The 16719-nt window shown below is 34.4% G+C and overlaps 2 protein-coding genes across 2 annotated transcripts; one reads left to right on the top strand and one right to left on the bottom strand.

Annotated features, from left to right (window-relative positions):
• Positions 1-2563: 2563 nt before the first annotated feature.
• On the bottom strand, positions 2564-5691 carry LOC135837608 (uncharacterized). Its single transcript, XM_065352945.1, has 2 exons — positions 5397-5691; positions 2564-5323 (listed from the first exon to the last, which is right to left on the bottom strand). The coding sequence occupies exon 2, from the start codon at positions 5170-5172 to the stop codon at positions 2887-2889; it is 2286 nt and encodes a 761-aa protein (XP_065209017.1). The 5' UTR covers positions 5173-5323; positions 5397-5691; the 3' UTR covers positions 2564-2886.
• Positions 5692-11971: 6280 nt separating this feature from the next.
• LOC135837601 (uncharacterized) lies at positions 11972-16438 on the top strand. Its single transcript, XM_065352932.1, has 4 exons — positions 11972-12237; positions 12391-12826; positions 12906-13036; positions 13130-16438. The coding sequence occupies exons 2-4, from the start codon at positions 12404-12406 to the stop codon at positions 13209-13211; spliced, it is 636 nt and encodes a 211-aa protein (XP_065209004.1). The 5' UTR covers positions 11972-12237; positions 12391-12403; the 3' UTR covers positions 13212-16438.
• Positions 16439-16719: the final 281 nt, after the last annotated feature.

Below are 16719 nucleotides of genomic sequence, written 5' to 3'. Positions count from 1 at the left end.
CCCTCTGAAGACGACTTCAAGTGGGTTAAAGTCATTTTAGAGCCTCCAACGACTTTTTTGAAAATTACTGGAGCCTCCAGTAGATTTTTGAAACTTAATATTTCCCCAAAATTTCATCAAACTAAGATGGAGAGTCGAAATTCATTCTGCAAACTAATTTCAATACGCTACGAAGTTGACTGCTGGTGAATTTCAAGTCGTTTTGGAGCCTCCAGCAAATTTTGAAAGGCTGTATGACGTTTTTTTGTAAAATTGAAATTTCCTAAAAGTATCTGGAAGCTTCAAAATCATTTGAAACCACCATGTAGTCTGCGAAGTAAATTTCAGCTTGCCAACTCTATTTGATAAATTAATGTTGGGGAAATTTGAAGTTTCAAAAATCTATTGGAGGCTCCAGTAATTTTCAAAAGAGTCATTGGAGGCCCTAAAATGACTTGAACCCACCTGAAGTCGTCTTCAGAGGGTGCGGGTGTTAAAATCGGAGTGTAGAGTAAATTTCAGCTTCCCATCTCCATTTGATGAAATTTTGTGAAAATTCAAACTTTCAAAAATCTGCTGGAGGCTCCAGTAATTTTCAAAAGAGTCACTGGAGGCCCTGAAATGACTTGAACCCACCTGAAGTCGTTTTCAGAGGGTGTTATAATTGGAGTGTAGAGTAAATTTCAGCTTTCCATCTCCATTTGATGAAATTTTGTGAAAATTTAAAGTTTCAAAAATCTGCTGGAGGCTTCAGGAATTTTCAAAAAGTCGCTGGAGGATTCAAAACGACTTCAAATTCACCTGCAGTACTTCGTAGCGTATTGAAATTAGTTTTTAGAATAAATTTGAGCTTTACAATTCCAATTTGATGGAATTTTGTGGGAATTTCGAGTTTCAAAAATCTGCTGGAGGCTCCAGAACCGCTCAAAACGGGTTGAAACCGTTTCCAATCGATTTGGCATGTCGAAAATAGGGTATATCCCAAATTTTAGCTGTCTTGGTCAATTTGGTAAAATTTTAATTTTTTCGCTCATTTTTAGTCTAAATTCAATTTTCAAAAATTCACCAAAAATCGAAAAATTCACTTTAGCACTTGAAATTTTGACAGGTGATAAATGTTTGCATGATCTTTCGATCTACCTTTTGTAAAGTTTGAAAAAGTTTGTGCAAGTCCTATGTTAAAACCCAAAATCTGCGATTTCGGCTGACCTGTCAATCAAAATGGCCGCCATTTTGTAAGTAAGGCCAACTTTATTTTTGGCAAGTTTGCTTTAAAATGTTCCTTAGGATGTCCCCTTTAAGATAAAAGTTGTCCCGGAGGATCGGCGGGGGGGGGTGCAATTACTCCTATTGTCATATGCCGGACTAATTGGACTTTTTTTGAAAAATAAAAAGCAAAAAAACCAGAATGTTTTGTCAAAAAACCAGCATTTTTATTTGTCAGTTTTGAAAAAAAAAACAACTTTTTGAGCAGCTAAAGCGAAAATTATTGATACTTTTGGACTTGAAGAGGCAAAAAAGCTCAAATTTTTCAGCAATTTTGACAAAAATTGGATTTTTTGACAATTCTGACAGGAAATGGAATTTTTTGATAATTTTTACGTACAAGGACTTTTCGACAATTTCGATCGAAAACAGGACTTTTTCCAGTAATTTTGAAACCAAACCAGACGTTTACGACAGCTAAGGTAACAATCTGCTTTTTTTGAATGTTTTGGCAAAAAAAAAAAAAAAAAATCAGGACAAAAAAATGAAATAAAATAAAGTTTTTATAGAATTTGGTGTGAAATTTCAAAATTTTCCATTCGTTTCCATTACTTTTTTACACGACGGAATTTCCCTGACTTTTCCCGGGCTTCCAGACAATGGTCACTCTGGCTGATTATTATCTACCAATTATTAATGAATTTCAGAAAAAATGGAAAAATCGAATTTTCAAAACGAAAATGTTCGAGAGGGTGCCCAATAAGCTCCGATTAAGGTTACAGGTGCCATAATTCATTTCTAGTCCATTCCAGAGCGATTTGAAATTTCTAGAAAAAATTGAAAACTCTCCAGAGACTCCAAGAAGGTCAATTTGTGATTGTTCTCGAGTCGAGTGATCGACTGGTCACATCAGATGACATGTTATCAAAAATATTTTTTTAATTTGATTTTTCAAAATGATTTGTTTTTTTCCCCAAGAATTTAGAGCCTCAAAATTCGGTGATGATTTTTGAGATTTTCGATACAAAGGCGTCATGTGGCCGATCGAATCGTGTCCAGATTTAACGATAAATTGAAAATTGAAATATTCGAACGAAAAAGCCTCATCCTACTTAACAATTGTTTACAATATTTGCGATTTCTGCTTCTATCAATTAATTTTTTCGTGCACGAGTATTTTGCAAACATCGCTTTGCGAGCAGTTCTTTGAAACGATAAATAAATTAGCAATGATTTAATGAACCAGCAAAACAGAAGATTTGTTATTTGAACGATAAGTTCGCATTTCTACGAATGTCGACTCCTCAATAACCAGTAATAAAATTTATAACGAATTTTTAATCAAACCAATTACATAGCAAAATAAGGTTCAACAACGTTCATGAAGAGATATTATATTTCTGATTGACGACAGCACCAGGCGAAAATTTACGTATAAAAATGGAGGAAAAACATAAAGTTTATAGAAATATGTAAAATGAAAAGTGAGCTTTGCAACTCATTAAAATAATATTAAAAATATAACCCAATGAAAAATCATGAAAAAATAATCGTGAGAAACATTTGTGCACAATCAGAAACAACCAGTGAAAATAAACCAAAACGAAGTATAAAAATACAACGAAAAAAAAACGAAGAAAATATCACAACAATCAGTCTTTCAATCAACACAATATGAAGCGAATTTTCTCGACATTTCGTTTATTTTTTATACCTCTCTTTCGATACAAGATCACCATACTGCTTATATTTAGCGTTGAATTCCTCGCAAGTCATACTTTTAGCAATCGGTTGATAAATTTCAAACACGTGTTTCATATAATTAACGATAAACGCGCTGGAAACGTTATGGATAGCTCTTTTACGATTATGCAGAATAACCAGCTCATCCGAACTCTCCGGATACCTTTCGTATCGCTCGCAAAACAGCGAGAATATCCTGGCGTAAGATTCGGATCTGAAATCGAAAGGACCAGCACACTCCATCGAGGGTTTTCCGGTCACAGGGCAGATCTCAGTGCAACGTAAAGTGTTCGGGTCAATTCGCATATGATACACTTCCTCTGATTCACCATCATCGTGATGAGGTGCAAAAATTATTTTTGGTGGTTTCAACGAATCGACGTTTTCGTTAATCGCATCCGTACGTTTGGATTGGTGGCTCAACGAAGTCCACATATTTTGCACAATCGCAGCTGGTATGCCGGATACGATCTCAGGAGGTGGTAATTCATCTGGTCGAGCACCGGATAGGAGGACTATTTTATTTTGAACGATGCAGTAATTTTGATAGGCTGCTCTGAAGGTTAATTCGAGGTCGATGTCGTTCTTACGTCCCAGAATGTCACTCCATAGCTTCCATAGTTTCATCCTGAAGTGTAATTTTATTCGGCTTTCTTCGTCGAGGGGAATTACATCGGTTAGGTTAGCGTCTTCGAATAAATTCAGCAAAATAGAAGCTCCTGGATACCGAAGGATATTACGAGAATTATTAGCACAGAAGTTCGGAGCTACTGCGATAATATACCATAATGTTACGTATAATGGGACTCGTGCTACCGGAAGCTGGATTTTTATATGCAGAGTAAGATGGTAAAGTAGTTTCTCGTTCAGAATGAACTCTCTGAGGATGACGTTGACTAAAGGAAGGAGTTCGTCACGAGGCCAAGTAACGCTCTCGTTTCTTTTCACGGTCGAATCTATGTGGGTTTTCAGCAAATACAGTATTACCAATTGCCAGAGCGCTTTGTCGCCGTAAATTTTATCTTGTTTCTCGCTTTTGAACAACGAAATCAAAGCAGCTGAATTGAAATTAATCTCGTTCGTATTAGCAGGACCTAATATGAACGCTCGACAGATATCTCGAGTAAAAGGAGACACGATCGTGTTACCTTTGACCAGCTGTTTGACGGTGCTGATTGATAAAGGATGCAGTTCGAATCGTTTTATCAGCTTGGAGCGAATATCTTCATCTTGGAATACGAGTAATGGATTCCGAACGTATTTGGAATCCGGTTCGAATAAAGCTGGTTGGTCGAATTTCAGCAAAATGCAGACTTTACCTTCGTTGATGTTCACGAAGGTAATGCTATCTTCGACGAGCACGTCTTCGCTTTCGTAATCGTCGACGACATCGGGTTCGGTGAGAACTGTGCTGTTTAGATCACCTCGAGCTCGACAATCAGCCAACGAGATATTGGAAACTTTATCGAAACAGCTCAGAATCTTATTCTTCCAGTTCTGGAACTCGGTATGATCGGTGGCGAAAAGTTTCTCTTTAATGGCGTTCTCCAACCCAGCAGCGTCTTTCTGGTCGAAGTATTCTTTAGGAGATATAGGTTTATTCAAGTTGGAATGTTGCTTATCGAGTCTAGCGATGAGAGTCCTTCGTAGACGATCGAATGCTTCGAAATTCGATGATTTCAAATCAGTCACACGTGAGCAGAGAAACGACAAGAATTCCGAGGAGAAAATATCTTCGTAATTTTCCAACTCTTCGGCCGATGGAACCGGTTTCGCTGCATGGATATCGTTTATGGTAAAGCTGAGATCTGCTACCGATCCGAAAATAGCGTTTAATCCGAAATTCATGCTGGATTCGGGACCTATGTAATGAATGGTGATCTTTTTCAAACGAGGAAAGTTGGGTTTACGTAAATAATCTGCGCAATCTTTGATCTGATAGTCATTAATCTGTCCATCGGTAGTTACTTGTAATACCAGTCCAGCATCTGAACCGAACTTTTCTTCGATGAAATCTTTATTGAACTCGCGTAAAATGTAATCTATAAATGAAGTTGGGTTAGTTCCCCCGGAAGCTCTACTCTCCAGAACATTGCTTACACGTCGACAATCGTTACTCCAAGATAGCAGAGCGTCGAATTGATTCGATTTGCTGAGGTCTTCTATCGTATTCCAATATTGATTTTCGAAATCGGAATAAGTGAAACCGGTGGAACCGCTCGCGTCGAAACACAGGATTTCCATCGCGTTTCCTTCAAATTGACACGAACCGAGACGAATTTGTCTTCGAACTTCGAACACCACTTCACTAGATGAAGAACCGAACACTTTAATCGACAATACTGTAACTTCAGCAAGCTATAATACGAAATGAATCTGAGACGATGAACTACTTCTGAAAACCGAGCACCACAATCAGCAATAATGTTACTTCAATACGCAATATTATGAAATGAACGACACTTTACCAGGCTGATGAAATATATCCGCGAAAAGTGATGAAACATCCTAAATTCAAAGGATGATGAAAAATCCGGTGAACTTTCGTAGGAGACAGATTAGAAATGAGAAATGAAAGAGATTCGGCAGAGCTACGATGGAACTTGTACGTTACTTGGACCTTTGTACATCAAGTATCTTGCTCAACATTGTAGTTCTTCATAAGTTCGAAGGTCAAACGAAGTTACGAAGATCATTTTCGATTATTTTTACATATTTTTTCGAAGAAAATAAAATAAAAGATGATTATTTTTGACTGGCGACTAGGTACAGTATAATTTGGAGGATGTTTTTTCAGAAGTCTTCGGAAACAGAGTATTGCAGCTAGCTGAATCCGAAAGCCGAAAGCCGAATTTTAGCCGAATTTTCCTTCAAAAAGCTAGAAAAAAATAGCTATCTGAAGCTGAAATTTGTTAGGACTAAATAGCCAATAGCTAAAAAAATTCAGCTATTTTACTGCTTTTCCCACTCCCTTCATTTGTGATAATTTCATGTGAAATTCTAATAAATCTGGAGCAATTTTGCTTTTAAAATTTTCATTTTTCCAATTTTTCACATGTAATAACAATAAGATTTTTTTGTTGTTTATGTTGTTTTTCCCAAATTTTTGTTAAACAATGAATCTGATGTCATTTTCAAATCTATTTTCGGGCTCAGTGTGAAATTTTAATGCTCATAGAGGGGTATATTGTTTTTAAATTTGGTTAGCTTTTAGCTAGCCAAATAATAGCCGTTAGCTAGCTCAATTTTTAAGCTAGGCAATAGCTGAAAGCTGAATCTTTATTTTTGAAGGTCACTAGTTTTAGCTAAAAGCCGAAGCCCAAAAATTCGGCTGCAATACTCTGTTCGGAAATGCTTCGGAAGGATTCGTATGACTTGGAGTTTTTTCATTTTCGCCTGGTTTCAGCATTTCACCTAATTATGCAGTTTTAATCTCGTCTTTCAACTCGTCATGAATGATGAAATTAAATGGAAATGGAAATGAAATATGAAAAATCAAAAATGTTCATTGTTTATGTTTTAAATGTAAAGATTTTTTGGTGCGCCATTTCAGTCAATTACGTTGCCCAGCGAACAGCGTTGAAAAATTAAAATCCAAAAATGTGGGAATAAAAATTGAAAAATGAAAATCGTAAATCTTCACATCTTTTAACGTTGTATTTTGATAATCATGATGGTAAGAACTAGGGCACCTATGAGGTATTATAGTTGAACCCACGTTGAAGCTTGAGAGTTGATGTTAATTAATAACTTAATAAGAGTACCTATGTACTATGTAGGTACAGTATATGTATTTTACATTGGTCCTTTCCTTTCTCCTTTTCAATGGAGTAGGTGGTAATTTATTTTTTCTTTTGGCGTTGAAAATAAAAATGATACTCTATGTATGTAATGTGCATGTATACGATACCAAATAATTACAACATTATTAAAAACGAAAACATTCACTCATCATATTTTTTTTGCTGCTAAGAACAAGAACAAGTCGATCGACTCAAATTTCAAATCAAAATTCTAAATCCAAAATACCTACATGTTATTAGGCAAGAATCAAGATCAAGAAATACGTAATAACGTATAAGTACATATACAGAAGATGAAAAACTCCAAGTCATACGAATCCTTCCGAAGCATTTCCGAAGACTTCCGAAAAAAACATCCTCCAAATTATACTGTACCTAGTCGCCAGTTATTTTTGATTTATTTATTTGAAAATCGACAAAAAAAAATTGAAAAAAAATAATAAAAACAAAAACAAACGAACTCACAGACGTAAAATTACAGACCGGACACAACAAAAACCAAAGTCCGTCGCAACACGGTTACTATTTGTATTTCTTTCAGCACATTATTTCGCGAGGAGGTGCCGAATAATTTCAAGAAGTTTTAGAAGTTAGACTTTTTTTTCCCTTTGAATTTGAAATAAAACGTTTCGCAACTTACTATTCAAGAATAATGCATTCTTAATCTTCTAAGAACTTAATTGCAATACTTTCAACGAACTCTCCTGCACTTGGTAACAATATGCAGGAGCAGGACAGGGGACTTTGGCAAAACAATTTATTCAAATAGAGAATTGCAGAAATTTGAGTTTTACTTTTACTCGAAAACCAAACCATCTCGAGGAGCCCACAATTTTTTTATACCAACCATTTTAAAGCAATTTTTATCCTCTTTTCAACGGTATAATTTTTTTCGAAATCCTCAAACGGGATATTGCTTAAAAACGTGAAAAACTGTGTACTTTTGAGAAAAAAAAGTGGTTTAGATGAATTAACAATTAAACAATTTTTTCATTTTTTTCCAGGGATCGCGGAGCGGAGCGGAGGTGGAGGCCCGGAGGCCCCCGGAGGGTACCCTTTTTTTGCCTTGCTCCGGGAGCAGGAGCCGGAGCAAGAGGTACTTGAAATTTTTCTGCTGGAGCCGGAGGTGGAGGCGGAGGCACTTACAAAAAAAACCCCGAGCCGGAGCTGGAGCCGGAGGTACTTGAAAAGGTACCCTCCGAGCTCCGATTGAATTCAGTCATTTTTTTGTATTTATTTACTGATAAATTCTATAAATTTCAATATTTTTTAATGATAAAGTGTGACATTTATGACATAATTATTTTGATACTTATTCAAGTTTACAAAACTCATTTTTATTGTGTGGAGGGCCCATTTAGGCACTTATCAAGGTTTGAAAAATTCATTTTTATTGTAAGGAGGCCCCCCTCAAACAGCTACCTCCTGGAGGGCCTCCGGAGGGCCTCCCGGAGGGATTGAAAAAATATGGAGGGTGGAGCCGGAGCCGGAGGCACTTACAAAAAATCCTTGGAGCTGGAGCCGGAGCTGGAGGTAAATTTTTTACAAATTCAAGAGCCGGAGCTGGAGGCGGAGGCACTGACCCCCTCCCTCCGCGATCCCTGTTTTTTTCTCAAAATTCACCTCGAGCAGCCCACAATTTTTTTGTACCATATTATAGCAATTTTTATCCTCTTTCCACCGAAATAATTTTTTTCAAAATCCTAAAACGCGAACTCGCAAACAACAAAGAAATTCGTGCTGAAAAGTGAAAACTGCTTAGGAGAAAAATGTCACCAATCCGGTGGACCATAGGTAGACTGACAATAGATTTCAGTTTTACTCGAAATCCATCTCGAGGAGCCTACAATTTTATTATACCATTTTAATGCATTTTTTATCGTCTTTCCAGTGGTATAATTTTTTTCAAAATGCTCGAACGCCAACTCGCTCAAAACAATGAAAATCGTACTGAAAACTGCTTAGGAGAAGGTGGACCACCCAGGTAGACTCAGAAATAGATTTGTGTTTTCCTTTTCCTCGAAAACCATCTCGGAGAGCCCTTCAATTTTTTTATGCCAAAATCAAAGCTATTTTTATCTTCTTTCCAGTGGGGCAGTGGTATAACTTTTTTCAACATCCTCGAAAGCGATCTTGCTTAAAAACGTGAAAAACTGCCTAGTTTTGAGAGAAAAAAGTTTCCTGAGATTGAGAATGAGATGAATTAAACAATTTTTTCTCGAAAATGATCTCGAAGATCCCACCTTTTGTTTATACCATTTTATAGCATTTTTTATCCTCTTTCCAGCGATATAAAATTTTTGCAAATCCCCGAAATTTTTCATCTAGAAATTTGCAAATTTTCGAGATGAAAACGGTGATTTTGGGCTATTTTGAACTTTGACACCTCAGAGTCAGAACTTTCGAAACAGATCGAGGACCCCGACATTTTATGGCGTCATTTTGTGCAGAATTTCATCAGTTTTCCAGTGATATAAAATTTTTTGAAATCCTCAAAATTTTTCATCTAGTAAGTGGCATTTTAATGAGATGAAAAAGTATAAAAACAGGCAAAATAGCATTTATTTTGAAAAAAAAATGAATAAAATCAATTTTTGAAAGTACAACCCAGTTGAAATTTTTTAGCCCTACAAAATGATACCAAAATCTGAAAAATTCATCGGGTACTCGGGTAGTTTGTTTGTAAATGTGATTTTACTATTCCAGAGTATCAATTTTCAAAATTTTTCAAACTCTTCAAAATTCTTCATTTCGTCAGGGTGAAGATTGCGATTTACAAGCTGAAAGTTCATTGAGGAAAAATTATATGTATATAAATGGAAATATGATTAAATGTAAATTCTGCACAAAATGATGCCATAAAATGTCGCAGTCTTTGATCAAGTTTAAAGTTCTGGGGCATCAAAGTTCAAAGTAGCCCAAAATCACCTTTTTCAGCTCGTTAAACTGCCATTTGCCAGATGAAAAATTTTGAGGATTTGCAAAAATTTTATATCATCGAAAAGCTGATAAAATTCTGCACAAAATGAGGCCATAAAATGTCCGGGTCCTCGATTCTGTTTCAAAAGTTATAGTAAGTCGAAGTCTAAAGTTGACAAAAAATTGACTTAATTCAAGCTACCACTCTTTATGTTGCAATTTTTTGGAAGATTTAAAGTGCTGGAAAAGAAAAATCGCATTCACGTTCAAACTATCCAATGAATTTTTCTGATTTTGCTATCATTTTGCAGGGCTCAAAAATTTCAACTTGACAGTACATTCAAAAATAGATTTTATTCATTTTTTTTTTTCAAAATAATTGCTATTTTGCCTGTTTTTATACAAATTATACTTTTTCATTTCGTTAAAATGCAATTTAATAGATGAAAAATTTTGAGAATTCGCAAAAATTTTATATCATTGGATAGCTGATAAAATTCTGCACAAAATGACGCCATAAAAGAAGGGGGGGTCCTTGATCTGTTTCAAAAGTTCTGAGGCATCAAAGTTCAAAATAGCCCAAAATCACTGTTTTCATCTCGAAAATTTGCAAATTTCTAGATGAAAAATTTCAGGGATTTGCAAAAATTTTACATCGCTGGAAAGAGGATAAAAAAATGCTATAAAATGGTATAAAAAAAGGTGGGATCTTCGAGATTATTTTCCAGAAAAAAACTTTCAAAAATAGATTGTATTCATTTTTTTTTCAAAATAATTGCTAGTTGTATTTTGCCTGTTTTTATACTTTTTCATTTCGTTAAAATGCAATTTAATAGATGAAAAATTTTGAGGATTCGCAAAAATTTTATATCATTGGATAGTTGATAAAATTCTGCACAAAATGACGCCATAAAAGAAGGGGGTCCTTGATCTGTTTCAAAAGTTCTGATGAGTCAAAGTACATAATATAAAGTTGACAAAAATGTGACCTAAAGTAAAATTGCAGTTTTGAGCGAACTATTTGGTGGATTTTTTTCATTTTGATACCATTGCATGATGCTAAAAATTTCCTACCAAGCAGTACCCCTAACAATGAATTTTAATTTTACTCAATTTTATTCAAAATAATGGCCATTTGACCTCTTTTCATCCTTTTTCTTCTCGTAAATATGAAATTTACTCGACGAAAAATTGTGACGATTTTGAAAAAAATTATACCACTGGAAAGAGGATAAAAATTGCTTTAATATGACGTAAAAAAATTGAAGGGCTCCCTGGGATGGTTTTCGAGGAAAACTGAAATCTATTTCTGAGTCTACCTGGGTGGTCAACCTGACTGACCTGACAGGTGACATTTTTCTCCTAAGCAGTTTTCACTTTTCAGTACGATTTTCATTGTTTTGAGCGAGTTGGCGTTTGAGCATTAAGTATAAAAAAAATTATATCGCTGGAAAGAGGATTAAAAAATGCTATAAAATGGTATAAAAAATGGTGGAGGGGAGTGGGATCTTTGAGATCTTTTTGGAGAAAAAATTGTTTTATTCATCTCAGCTCAGGCAACTTTTTTCTCTCAAAACTAGGCAGTTTTTCAAGTTTTTAAGCAAGGTAGTTTTCGGGGATGTTGAAAAAAGTTATACCACTGGAAAGAGGATAAAAATAGCTTTAATTTGGTATGAGGTCTCCTCGAGATGGTTTTCGAGTAAAACTCAAATCTATTTCTGAGTCTACCTGGGCAGTCCACCTGACTGGTGACATTTTTCTCCTAAGCAGTTTTCTGCTCTATGTTCGCTTTAAGCTTGTTCGTGTTTGAGGATTTTGAAAATAATTAAGTATATCGCTGGAAAGAGGATAAACATTGCTTTAATATGACGTAAAAAAATTGTAGACTTCTCGAGATGGTATTAGAGAAAAACTCAAATTTTCTGCAATTCTCTACTTTGAAAGTTTGAAATGTTTGAATTCATGAAATTGTTTTGCCAAAGTCCCCCCCCCCCCTGTCCTGCATATCGTTAAGAGTTTGTTTTAAGTATTGCAATTAAGTTATTAGAAGATTAAGAATACATTATTCTTGGATAATAAGTCGCAAAATGTTTTACTTCAAAGTAAAAAATTCTAACGTCTTGAAATTATTCGGTCTTGAAATTATTCGGTACCTCCTCGCGAAAAAATGTGCTGAAAGAAATACAAATAGTAACCGACAACCGTCAACGGCGTCAACGAAAAAGAAAAACGAAATCACAGAATGTAGGTAAACAGATAGGTAACTTGGTTTGTTCACCTTCCGCAACTTTTGATCTGTGGAATTGAAACAAAACCTTGTTTATGATTTTTTTTTGTGTTGTCATTTGAAAAATTCTGCTATCTCGGAAATATTTTCACGTTTAAAGGAAAAAATAACGAATTAATTAATTAATAAAACGTCGTATTACAGTATAAGAGTGTTTAGTCGAACATTAACACCGTTTCGAAGCGTTATGTGACCGGAAATTCCAACACCTTGAGTCATCGTAACCACCGAAACACTCACACATTACCCGCAGCTGTTGTGTTTTTTCGACGAAGAAGAGTAATTTATGGTGATATAAAAGTAAGCCATTCATCTTATATATTAATATTATACCCTGATCCTCCATTAACAACCTTAAGACCGAACTAAACCACCAATCTATCAAATAATAGCCTTTTATCATCTCACACACACTCGTACCCAAGTCACTAACAATTTGGTGTTCTTTCTCAGATACCCGGACAAAATGCCAGCGATCGGACCAGTCTATCAACCGACCACGTACAACGTAGGTTACGAGCCCCAATCCGAATGGCCTCAGCAAACTCGTCGAAGTCGTGTATCGAAATTCCTCGACTGGGTTCAATCGGACGAATGCTGTGGCAAGATTTTCCTCGGCTCTGTGGCCGTCGTAGCCTTCGTCGTGACTATCATACTAGTAGAAAGCGTTACGAGATTGATAACAGGCCATTATATAATATTCGGTAGCGAAAGCGCCGTTATCTCGGTTCTAGTTTACTGTTTATTCGTCACCTTCATCTTGGCCAGTTGTATTCTGTTATTCATGATGTATCTGCGTTTCCTGCGAAACAAACGATTCTACTTTTGGCCATTTATGCGTAAAGAAGGATTATCTAGGCAGATGAGTGGTCAAGGCAGAAATGGACAGGTAAACTCATTACTAAATGGTCATCACGTGTGATCGAAAGAAATTATTACTATGTAAATGTGTTTCATTTGCTGCTCAGGCGATGATTCTGAACCCTTCGACGGATCTACTCGTGACACCAGCTCAATACGGTCCGGTTACCGAAGCACCTCCGACGATGCACGAAGAAGACGAGACCAAGAACTTGATGAGTAACGATAGTAAAGAAATGTAAGATGAAACTCACCATTTATACGATTATTTTCATCGATCCGTTTTGTTATTCCTTCGAGTAACGCTTGTTATTTTGTTTTCCATTCGCAGTAACGAAGAAACCGAAGAAAGACCGAACGATCTGGATCCCAGGATTGTTCTACGACCACCTGGACACAGAGATGACGCTTAATTATTAATCCACGTTCGAAATATCTTAACGTATTATTCAAAGACAAGCCACAATCTCTCGTAGTACACATAGAAAAAGGCTACCTATCAAAATACCGAACACTAATCTTCTTTTTCGTATCACCGTAAAACTGTATTTATTTCAATTCAAAGCACAAATCGATCAATTACCGGACAATTGAGAAGCAGGATGTTTCTATCGTATTCCTTCGTAAGGTTTACATCCTTCTAAGGTGTGTTCGTAATAAGTCAATTTTCAGTAATGGATTTCATCTTAAACTTTATCGTCTAGAACTGATGTTTTTTTAAATTATATTGGCGCTTTACTTTTTTTTTCCAATTACTAATTAAGTAATTATTTTTTTTAACGATTATTTTACATGTTCCCCCACGAAGAGTCGTCCGAAAGTATGACGTAGATGTCTTGGCAGCTTATTTAGGCGTCTAAATGTATCGATTCGTTGAGCTTTTATTTATTTATTTTTTAATAGATGAATTTTAAAGGTATTTTTTTTTAGCAACTCTGTATAATTTATTCGTTTTTCGACTTCCTGATGCGATTTTAGTTCGAAATATGTAAATTAATCCCCCCCCCCCTCTTAAAACATCGTTAAACTCGAATCAGTTCGAAAATATCGACTCGCTTTCGATTAATCCATAATTATTTATTATACGTAATCGTAAGATTTTTTCAATTACGACATTCCCAAACTGCAATTTTCAATCGAGCAAAATTAACAACCTATAAAATCGATATAAAAATTTTATTCGTTAAGTTTCCTTCGTTTATTTTTAGTTACTTTTCTTCTTTTTTTTGATGTCTTATCTTTTTTAATTGTATTTTTAATTGACTGCGCATTATGACGCGGATTCCTCTTTTTGTGTTACTTTTTACGTGTGTTTGTTCACTTGTCAAAATAATATTATGTTAAGGTTTCGGAGGGAAGATTAGGTTATTACATTAGTATTCACGAAGAGGATCTAATACCGTGTATTTAAATTCCTTTCGTGTATTTTTGTGACGTGCTACCTCCATTTTTGAATTTTTCAAAGTACGAGAGTATTTTTTTAATTGCTAAATTTAAAAAAAAAAACTAGTCCGGTCATCGCGAAAGATCTGCACTACCCCCCCCCCTCCCTCTCACCTTCTCCAATAATGTATTTCCAATCAAAATTTTCAAATTAAAGCACATATCTCGTGTTTACACAATTTCTCGTGCAACTAGTCGATTTATTTTTGGAATTTTTTTCAAGGTGTAAAATTGAAAGAAATTTTTTTTTTATTTTCAAGACTGAGGCTGATGGCTGAACAAGATTCTTGTAAATGTGTATTTAGCGAATTTGGAATATTTGTTTTATTCGCAATCAGGGTAATATTAATTTAACGAAGAATACCATTCGAGGTTTCCTACTAAAAAGTAGCTTCGAATATTTTTTTCTACTTTATGTTCTATCCTCGCTGATTAAAAAGTTCCAATATCAATTTACACGTTTTTATTTTTACGTAGTAATTTGCGAATAGATTTTCGTAATGAAAAAAAAATAGTAGACAAAGAGAACTGATAGAAAATTCGGTTTGAAAAATATCGTGCAATTTTGATCATGTTTACCAGTATTTTAAATACTAATATTGTACTTTTAAAGTATGTCTTATTTTATGTCCTTATGGTTTAAATGTTCTGCTTATTCGAGTAAGAAATTTAAAAAAAAAAAATTAATTCGAGTGAAATAAAAATTTTACTCGTTTAATTTCAAAAAAATACACAAAAACTACAGTGTGTCCCTTAAATCAGCTACTACAGGGTGGTTCATAACTCACTATGTGATTCATTACAAAAAATTCAAACTGTAAATTGTGAAATGATAATTTTTATATTTTTTTTTCTCATTAAAAATGGGAAAATATCTCATTTTGAAACTCTTCAACCCTTCGATATAATTTCCTGCCTATTTTTCATGCTTTCTCTTACTCGAATGCAGCATCATTTGACCATTTTCTTAATTCATAATCACGTAATTAAAAAATAAGTACCTATATATTTTGTATATACGAAGTAAGCACTTTAAACTACTGAAAGATGAAAAAAAAATGTATAAAACGAAACATTCCATGTGATGATACACTTATTCTTTTCCCTTCTGTTTTTTTTTGTTTTGTGTGTGTTTTTTTTACTTGTATAACTTTACTTATTAATTTTACGAGTACTTGTAATTTTTAATTTGTCGTTTTATTTTTAATTTTACGCACTAAAATTTTTAATTACATTTTATACGTACGTAATTTGCCGAGCAAATAAGTAGATACTTAAGGATAATTTCCAAGTCGATACGACTCCAAAAAAATATGATTTTTGACCTCGTTTTTTTCTATTTTAAGATAGCGATTTTTTTTTAAATTAATTAACTTTGATTTTTTGAATTTGTATTCGGGTATCTGAATTTTGAGTTCAGTTTTTGAATTTTGGAAAATCGTTCGATTCGACTGAGGTGGTCAAAGATCAGCCAATGAGGGGAAAATGTGCACTAAATGGAAAAATATAAAGGTCAAAATCGCGACTGAATTTATCTGCATAATCCTTAATATTTATATTGAACTAGTCTAATTTTTCAGCTTATAATTTTTTTTTTTTTTGAAAAAAATATTCAACATTTTAAAAAATTTAAAATATTTTGAAACCTCAAAAAAATTGATAAAATAAGCTGAAAAACTAGACTCAAAATTCAACGAGGTACATCAAGTACACGAAAATGTATCGTTATCTGCATTTGTTAGTATGTACTTGAGTTGACCTAAGTTTAATTTTTATTAAGAAAATTATCGCTTACGGTTAATTTACCTACTTCAACAACACGAGTATGTTCAATAATATGTAAGCTGATCGCACAAACTAAAAAACATCTAAGCCATTCTTTTTATCTTCGCATTTGTATTTTTTTAACGCGATAAAATTTTATTAACTAGTCAAAAAAAATGTATACTTATTGGATTTTTGATACAGAATGTTGAAAATTTATCATCATATCGAGGAGGGTGCAGTTTGCGATTTTAGTGACGAAATCAAAAAATTTGAAATTATTCCAGTCATTGCGTGGAAGAATATTGTACGAGTAAGCGTATTAAAAAAATTACGAAACACCCTGTATATGTAATTCCATCATGTACTGTGTATTTTTTCAAATGTATCGCAATTGTAAGCTTTTATTAATAACAAAACGACAACATTGAAATGGTATTTTTTATTCAACGTTGGTAATTCATTTTTTCTCTCTTTTCAGAAATTGTTTTGTTTTGTGTAAAACGTGAATAAACGCGAGTTGTTTTAAAAACGGCGGGGGGGGTGGTCGAAGAGGATTGCAAGCACTGAAATGAGTTCGCAAGAGTCGAGAACGATCGGGAAAAATATATTTTTTTTTCTCCTCTCATTTACATTCTACACCAACTTGTGATTTTTTTCTTCGATTTTTTTGCTCCCACATCCCAACAATTCTCGCATATTATTTTTAAAAAT

The sequence above is a fragment of the Planococcus citri genome, chromosome 1 (genome assembly GCF_950023065.1).
Source record: "Planococcus citri chromosome 1, ihPlaCitr1.1, whole genome shotgun sequence".
Classification (NCBI taxonomy): Eukaryota; Metazoa; Arthropoda; class Insecta; order Hemiptera; family Pseudococcidae; genus Planococcus; species Planococcus citri.
The sequence above is the reverse complement of the archived record's forward strand: the minus strand, read 5'-3'. Positions and strand labels throughout refer to the sequence as shown.

Excerpts from the sequence above, each read along its gene's own strand:
- LOC135837608 (XM_065352945.1), bottom strand. The coding sequence starts at position 5,172 with ATGGAAATCCTGTGTTTCGACGCGAGCGGTTCCACCGGTTTCACTTAT.
- LOC135837601 (XM_065352932.1), top strand. The coding sequence starts at position 12,404 with ATGCCAGCGATCGGACCAGTCTATCAACCGACCACGTACAACGTAGGT. Across the intron at positions 12,827-12,905 it reads GTCAAGGCAGAAATGGACAG|GCGATGATTCTGAACCCTTC; the intron begins GTAAACTCATTA and ends TTTGCTGCTCAG. Across the intron at positions 13,037-13,129 it reads AGTAACGATAGTAAAGAAAT|TAACGAAGAAACCGAAGAAA; the intron begins GTAAGATGAAAC and ends TTCCATTCGCAG.